This window comes from Leptopilina heterotoma, unplaced genomic scaffold (assembly GCF_015476425.1).
Source record: "Leptopilina heterotoma isolate Lh14 unplaced genomic scaffold, ASM1547642v1 Lhet_103, whole genome shotgun sequence".
Lineage (NCBI taxonomy): Eukaryota > Metazoa > Arthropoda > Insecta > Hymenoptera > Figitidae > Leptopilina > Leptopilina heterotoma.
In genome coordinates, this window is record NW_025110818.1 from 1,182,295 (window position 1) to 1,190,713 (window position 8,419).

At 26.2% G+C, this 8,419-nt stretch overlaps 2 protein-coding genes across 3 annotated transcripts; both read left to right on the forward strand.

Moving 5' to 3' along the window:
* Positions 1-718: 718 nt before the first annotated feature.
* Positions 719-4,201, forward strand: LOC122501031 (helix-loop-helix protein 13). 2 transcript variants are annotated; one of them, XM_043610264.1, is made up of 5 exons: positions 719-1,359; positions 2,289-2,446; positions 3,137-3,248; positions 3,456-3,664; positions 3,896-4,201. In XM_043610264.1, the coding sequence occupies exons 1-5, from the start codon at positions 1,262-1,264 to the stop codon at positions 4,000-4,002; spliced, it is 684 nt and encodes a 227-aa protein (XP_043466199.1). In that variant the 5' UTR covers positions 719-1,261; the 3' UTR covers positions 4,003-4,201. The 2 variants fall into 2 exon arrangements, with proteins under 2 accessions (XP_043466199.1, XP_043466189.1); XM_043610254.1 differs by having other exon boundaries at positions 756-1,359; positions 3,453-3,664.
* Positions 4,202-6,015: 1,814 nt separating this feature from the next.
* On the forward strand, positions 6,016-8,171 carry LOC122500996 (early endosome antigen 1-like). Its single transcript, XM_043610200.1, has 2 exons — positions 6,016-6,300; positions 6,468-8,171. Exons 1-2 carry the CDS (start codon positions 6,166-6,168, stop codon positions 8,010-8,012), a joined length of 1,680 nt encoding a protein of 559 aa, XP_043466135.1. The 5' UTR covers positions 6,016-6,165; the 3' UTR covers positions 8,013-8,171.
* The last annotated feature ends 248 nt before the right edge of the window (positions 8,172-8,419 follow it).

Below are 8,419 nucleotides of genomic sequence, written 5' to 3' on the forward strand. Positions count from 1 at the left end.
GAATTTTTCTATTTATGAAAATAATTGAAATTTCGACAAGGATTTTTTAAAATTTTTTGAAAATAATTGAATTTTGGCAAAGTAATAATAATTACTTTTGAAAATAATTGAATTCTTGTGATGAATATTAAATTATTGATATTTATGAAAATATTTGAATTTTGCAAAGAATTTTATTGAAATTCCTGAAAATAATTGAATTTCTGTGAAGCATTTTGATATTTATCAGAATAATTGAATTCTTTAGAAGAATTAGTTTTTTACTTTTTGTAAAAATAATGAAATATTCATTGAATAGATGAAAATTTTTGAAAATAATTGAATTTGAAAAAAAAATTTTCTTATGAATTCTAAAAATTTAATTTTTTCCAGTACTTTTAATAAAAATCCCTGACTTTACCCAGAATTCTCTGATCTTTGGCAACCATGAAGAAAAAAAATCACTTTTTGGTTGCAAATTAATTTCTCTCATAAATTTACCAATTTTTTCTATTAAAATGATTTTTTTTTCTGTAAATATAGAATTTTTATGAGGTAACAATAAAAATGAAAAGAAATATTAAAGTAACACAACAATGTGATAAAACGATATAAAATTTCATATATACATCAACTTCAAATCCAGATAACTAAAGTAATATAAAATAAAGTTGATACTCTAATTTACAGTGTATTCGATTTATGAATATATTCCCTGTGTTCCCATCATCCCTCTCTCTCTCTCTCATATTTTGCTAAAGTACTAGAAAAAAAATAAAATTTTCGACGGCAGTAACAATAAACCGCAGAAACACTCATACTCCAACTCGCGAAATAAATGCGCTATTAAATTTTCGCCAATCACTGACTAGTTTGATAATCGGTTAACTCGCCGAGAGTTAGGATTGGTCCAAGGCTCCGCCCAGGGGTTGATATTGATCACCCCTCGGTAATGCAGCATCCCCTATATAAACCGAATACCCTGGGATTTATCAGATAGTTAGCTACCAGTTCAAAAACAGTGAATGACAGTTCTGAAACAATTTTTATACGTCAAAAATGATCTATTTTACTCGCTTAGATTGAAAAAAAATTTTTTTTGTCCATTTTCAAATTTGAAAAAAGAAACAACCAGTGAAATTTTAAATTGTTCCTGTCGATAGAAAATGTATTCGAAAAAATTGTCTTCCGCAACGAAAAACAAAAATAAAAGTGTGATTTTGTGAGAGATTTTGTTATTTTTGATCTGTTGGAAAATTTGATTGGAAAACAAGAGACCAAAATGGCAACTCATTTCGAGTATGAAGATAGAGGACAGAGGATTCGTCATCGAATTGGGACCACTTCTAGACCTGCTGATTCTACTGTCGCGTGTTCAAGGTAAATGAATTTAACGTATTTTTTAATTAAAAAAACAAATAATTAAATATTAATAATAGAAAAAGAAATTTTCGTCCTTTTTCAAAATGATTCTTTTCATCACGAGATATTATATTATTTTGATTCAGGAAAAATGTAAATAATTAGGAATTAATTTAATTAATCCAAAAAAATTATTTTCACCTAAGAAAAAATTCTATAAAAATGATTTTGTTTCTATTTAATTCTTTTAAATTAATTATTAATTATTATTTCAATTATTAATTCAATTTAATTCTATAAACGTTTTCTTTCTCTTTATAAACTTTGCTATAATGTTATCCATTTTTTTCTCAGTTTATTCTATTCCCAAAATAAGAACATCAATCTTTAGAAAAATAAAAAAAATATTAAAGAAACCAATATCTTTTAATAATTTAATTTATATATATTATAGTTTTTTATCCCAGAATTATTTTATATTAATACTTTAATAGTGAGAATAAAATGAAATTATTTTCTTAAACTGAAAACAAAGAATTGAATTAAAATTAAATTAAAATAAATTAAATTAATAAAATTATTATTTCTTTGTTATTTAGGAAATAAAAATATTTTTCTTCTTATTTTTTTCTAATTTAGTACTAATTTAAAGATTTTTAAATTACCTTTCAAATTAATTTTCAAATAAATTCCTAATTGTACTTTAAGAGAATAAATATTTAAATATTAATTAAATTAATTAAATAAATAATTAAGAAGTTCCAAAATCATTTCTCACTTTAATCGAGATAACGAAAACGATTAATTAAAAATAATTCTAATTTCTTTCAAGTCCATTCAGCTCTTATTAAAAATAATTAAGAAAATGTTATGGAAAATATTTTTGCATTTCATTTTCATGGCAATATTCGCCTAAATTTTAAGTAAAAAAAAATTATAATTTATAGTTCGCAATATTACGTGGGCCCAACCAATGACATTAGCGAAGAGGATTTAGTGGATTTACCCTCATGTGTCTATGCGGGAAGAAATCCGCATCACGTGACGCATACAACGTCACATTCACATTCACCTTTACATTACCACATACCAAACACAACACCAGGTAAGAAAAATTGTTTAAAATTTTACAAAAAATATTTCTAATATTTTCAGTTATTGAGAGTGAATTGATTTTTTTCAAACTAAAAATCAAGCTAAAAATAATTAAATAGGAAAAATAGTTGAAGTACAAAACTATCTCGAGCAAAAAAAATTAAAGTGCAATAATAATTCAAGAGCAAAAAATAATTAAATAGAAAAAATAATTCAAGTTCAAAAATATTTACAGCAAAAAATAATTAAATAGAAAAAATAATTCAAGTATAAAAATAATAATTAAATAGAAAAAATAATTCAAGTACAAAAATATTTCCAGCAAAATCAAAGTGCAATAAATAATTCAAGAGCAAAAAATAATTAAATAGAAAAACAAAATTTAAGTACAAAAATATCTAGAGCAAAAAAAATTAAAGTGCATTAATAATTTAAGAGCAAAAATTAATTTATTAAAAAAACATTGTAGCTCAAAAATCATTTTAAAAGAAAAGTTAATTAAACAAAGAATTAAAATTCACACAAGATAAAGATAAAGATAAAGTGCATTAATAATTTAAGAGCAAAAATTAATTTATTAAAAAAACATTGTAGCTCAAAAATGATTTTAAAAGAAAAGTTAATTAAACAAAGAATTAAAATTCACACAAGATACTTATTTAAATACCAAAAATTAATTCAAAATTTTGAAAAATCACAGATCACAATGACATTGATATGAATGGAGTTGAGGAAAGTTACTATCCAAACGGAAGTCCCTATAGAATTCAAAGACACGCCGCCAACATTAGGGAGAGAAAACGAATGCTAAGGTGAGAAAATATTTCACCAGTGATTAAAAAGATTGTTCTGATCAATTTTTACTAATTACTAAAACCTATTTTTGAATAATATTAAACTATTTTTGCCAAATTATCCTGCTAACTAAATTTAGCTAAAAAAAAATCAATAAAAATAAATTTTCAAAAAATAATCAAATAAGATAAGCAGATTGTAAGTGTAATTGCGATTTTTAGCAGCATCAACTCGGCTTTCGACGAACTTAGGGTTCATGTACCCACCTTCCCTTACGAGAAGAGACTCTCAAAAATTGACACCCTTCGATTAGCGATAGCGTACATAGCACTACTTAGGGACGTTCTGGACGCGAGATTAGATCCTTTGACTTACGTCGAAAGGTGCCTTCGAGGGGAAATTAGTGGTGTACGAGCCGAATGGAACACTAGTGGTAAGAAACATTACATTTCGCCATATAGGCCAAATATTTTTTTACCCTTTATAACAAAAAGAAAAATTCCAATTTTTTTTTTTACTCTGAACTTTTTCAGTTAATTCGATTTTAAAATATGTACAAAAAATAAAAAAATATGTGATTAATTTTCAATTTCCCTTGACCTAATAAAATTCAAATTAAAAAAGAAAAAATTATAATGAAATGTAAAATTTAATTGACTTACAGATTTGACGGCCCGATTATCCTGGATAAATTGGGAGAACCTTGGAGTCAATCCAAATAGGCGATCAGTGTTAACTAATTTAGCACTAACAACTGACAATATGACCTAAAAATAAGGAAATTAATTAGTTTTCAAAACAAACAAAAAAAAAAACACTGTAAAAAAACAAAAAGAAATTATAGTGCCAAACAATTAGCATAAAATTTCTAGTCTTTGTGCAATAAGAAATTACGTTGTATACTTTACATCAATGTATTATGTATATATAAATATTTAATCCAAAGACCTAATTATGTATTTAGATACTATAGACATTATTTAACTTGAAATATAATTATTTATAAAGTAAAAACACTTTTTATCTACTAAAATGAACGAAAATTTACAAGTAATAAATACACTCGGAAAAAGTGAAAAATTCAAGTTTTTTCAATATTTTTACAATTTTATAATCAAAATCAATTAATTTTGGCACAATTATCAAAATTTCATTGTTTTAGTTCACAATATTCAGTAATGCGAAAGTTAAAACAATGAAATTGCAAAAAATTTCGTTCCTTGGCAAATGTCAATACATTTCGAGGTTATGTTGCAAGTATCGACCGCGGATTATCATTTTTATCATCAATTAAAGTATTAAACACTGTGAATTCATGTAAAACATAAAAGACAAAATAATTTCACTTATCTTACCATGATTTTTCCAAGAATTTCCAGCGAAGAAACAATTGAAGATCGTAAAACATGTGACGACAGGCTCCAACACGTTGGAAGTATATTTATCAGTCAGAGTGTCGATTTTCGGGTTTTAAGTGAATTAATTCAATTGAATAGTTCCTAATTACTGTTTTTCATAATCACTGGATGAAAAATATCGCCGATAGACTCGTTGAAATGTAATTTAAATTGTGATTTTTCACGAGGAACTCTTCAACACTTGTGACGTCCAACGTGAATGGCGTGGAATTGCTAAGGTATGTTCACAATCTTTTGTCTTGTCAATAATTATCCATTTTTTTTTCTTTTTTCACACACAAATCGCCAATTTGTCATTAAATTATTTATTCTGGTTTGTTAAAAAACATTTCCCCATGTTCACTGGAGCCGGCAAGACGAAATTTTCAAACAATGAACGCAGAACTGCGCGTAACCTACAAACCGGAAATAGGGGGAAAAGTTGTAGATGGCGTTCTTCCGCTTTTCAAATTTAAAATTATTTCTAAATTATATAAATTAACTTCGACAAAATTAATTAACTTATTTACAAAATAACCTAATAACTGGAAGTAAGAAAAAAGTAGTAAATGACATTCTTCCGTTTTTCAAATTTAAAATTAAATAGATTTTTGCTAATTTCTACTAAGTTAACTAACTTATTATCCTTATTAATTAATTAATTAATGAAATAACCTAAAAACCGGAAATAGGGGAAAAAGTTGTAGATGGCGTTCTTCCTTTTTTAAAATTTAAATTTATTGAAAAAAGCAAAATTAAATATTTTTTTGCCAATTTCTACAAAATTAAGAAACTTAATTAATTTTTAATACGATTTTTTTGTTTTTACTAGTTTATAATTACCACCGCACCGAATTCAAAGGAAATTAAACAAAAATGGAAACTGACGATTGCGTGGAAATCATCGTCTTGAATAAAAATTCAAAGGAGAATCGGACAATGAACGAAAATAATAAAACAAATGTAAAATACATTGAACTAAATCTTCAAAATACAAAAGTTCCTATTCCTCGACAATTTAAGAACAATTCGTCTCGAAACGATAATACAATCAACAACAAAAATCAACAATTTGTCAAATTTACAAAATTACAAGACAACAAGAATATTTTCTCAAAACTTTCTTCGAATACAGTTTTAATAAAACACGATAATAAAATTAATTCACCCAAAATTGAACAACCAAAGAAACTTGCACCAAAGGAAGAAATTAAAATTAATTACGACAATAGAAATAAATCCACACAACAAAATGAAAAATACGTACAAAAAAATGTCAAGAACAAAACGTAAGAAAAAAAATCATTTGTCAATAATAATTTATAATTTTTTTAATTCATTAATCAATAATAAATTAATAACTTTATTATTTTACAGAATTGTCGAAGTTCGTCGAAATCCAACGCGACTATCAAAAAAAAATCTAGACAAAGATTTCGTCACATCACGCCAAAAATTAATATCGACTAAACGAAAAGAAAATTTCCCAAATTCAGAATCTAACAAACGAATTAAATTGTCGAATAATAATGCTTACATGAATACAAGATCGGTGACAAAAAAACTTGATACAATTGGTTCTACTTCGCAAACGCCGAGTATTTATGATTTAATCGATTGGAAAGAGTGGCCAGTTCATGGAATGCACGAAAGACCCGTTTTCCATTCCGAGGTAATAATTATTTCTAATATTTTCAATAATAAACGTCTAGAAATAAATCTAGAAATAAATTTTAACAATAAATTATTATCAATAGCTCAATAAATTATTATCTATAACTCAATAAATTATTATCTATAGCTCATTAAATTTTCAATAAAATAAAAAATATTTTTCAGCTCGGTTTGGGAACGCAATATTCAGACAACAGATTTATCAAGAATTTGGACACAATCACTGACACAAATGCTTCCGACGAATCAGAAGCCGAATCAGAGGATCACGACGAAGATTTTTTACGATTAAAAAAATTAATACGACAACGAATTAAAGATTTGGAATCCCATAAAATCGAAAATTCCTCTGACAATAACATCGATATTTTTCAATTAACAATGCATAAAAATTTACATTTAGTCCTTGCATTCTGCACTCAAATATCGAGTCACGAATATCAAACACAAATTCAAAACAAATTAAAACTCTTAAAAGCAAAAATCACCGCTGACAGTCAAGATTGGTCAAAAAATGAGACAAACGAATCGAAAAACGAGAACATTGATAAACCAATATTAATAAATAATTCAGTCCCAGCGGGAAATATTCCAACAAACTCTAAAACAAAAAATATCTCTAACAATACGTACAAAGTATTAAAATTCATTTCCGCACGAATGGAACCAGCAAAATGTCTCATCACACCTCGCAAAACAGTGGCAAATATTCAAAACAATCAAATCACGAACATTCAAAATAATTGCTCCAAATTACAAGATATTATTCGTGGCTCCTCCAAGAATGCCTTGATTCTCCTTAAAATACAAGAACCGCCGAAAGTAAATTCAAAACGAATAGAAAATTCTTGTCAAAATAATCAATGTGCAAAACCTTTGGTGACAAATTTAAATTGGAATGATTCAACAATCAACAATGACTCCATGATGAATATAACTTCCTTCTACGAGAATTTCCTTCCTGTTGAAGAGGTGAATTATCTTCAGGAATCTGATGAAAAGACAGTTCTGGAAATAAAAGACAACGATCAAAATAAAATAAACGAAATTAATCAAAATATAAACGAAACACCAGAAACTATGACAATCAACTACTGTGACTCGATTAAGGGAATCGACTCACAAAATTGTGATTCGATCGGAAAGCAAAATAATTATAATTTCACCGATCAGCGAAAATTCGGACTAATTGGAGATTTTTATCACAAGTCGACTGCAATTGTAGACGAACAAAAAATTAAGGAGTCAGATGAAAATCAAGAAATATTGGAGGCTCTAGATTTATCCACAGTGAGGACAAGGAAAGAAGTTTCAAAATCCAAGAAAGAAGAAGAAACTCTAAAATCTAGAAAGGAGAATATAAAATCAAAGAAGGAGGTAATTAAAGGAGGTAAATCGCGAGAGGAGATAAAAACAAAGAAAGAAACAAAATTAAAACAAGATTCTATCAAAACAAAGGAAGAGATTCTAAAAGCAAAAAAAGAAAACTTGAAATCAAGCGAAGAAATTTTGAAAATAAATGAAACTTTAGATGGAAAAAAAGAAGAAATTCTCAACAAAGAAGATTTACAGACTTTACTGGAAAGTACAATAATTTTGTATTGTATAATCACTGGGGCTGATCAGGAGAATGTTGCAAATTACATAGATACTCTAAATGCTGTGGAAAATTTGGAATGGCTCAAAGAAGACTCTACTGCTTCAAAGTAATATTACATTCAATTAATATTACATTCAATCAAGGTGATATTAATTTTGCCCCTAAATATTTAATTTGTTCTATAATTTTTTTTCTCTGATTTTCTATTTTTAAGTAGTTTGAAAATTGACTACCGCACGTTTGTTATAAGACAAAAAGAATTAAATGTACCGACTACAAATGATTTGTAACTGCAAATTAAAGAATTTCAAATTTCAAAATGTATTATTTGAGAAAAATTGCTAGGAAAAAATTAAAAATATATTCAATCAATAAATAATTAAGTTAAATAATAGTTTCAATAAATTAAAAATTAAATTAAATATTTCAATAAACTAGAAACCAAAATAAAATTATAGTTTAAATATAAATTCAAAATTCGAAAATTTTAAAAAATGGAAAATTAAATAAAAAATAA

Bases quoted from the DNA above. Each gene is read 5' to 3' on its own strand.
- LOC122501031 (XM_043610254.1), top strand. From the start codon at position 1,262: ATGGCAACTCATTTCGAGTATGAAGATAGAGGACAGAGGATTCGTCAT. The intron at 1,360-2,288 runs GTAAATGAATTT...TATAATTTATAG, and splicing joins TCTACTGTCGCGTGTTCAAG to TTCGCAATATTACGTGGGCC. The intron at 3,665-3,895 runs GTAAGAAACATT...ATTGACTTACAG, and splicing joins AGCCGAATGGAACACTAGTG to ATTTGACGGCCCGATTATCC.
- LOC122500996 (XM_043610200.1), top strand. From the start codon at position 6,166: ATGAATACAAGATCGGTGACAAAAAAACTTGATACAATTGGTTCTACT. The intron at 6,301-6,467 runs GTAATAATTATT...AATATTTTTCAG, and splicing joins GACCCGTTTTCCATTCCGAG to CTCGGTTTGGGAACGCAATA.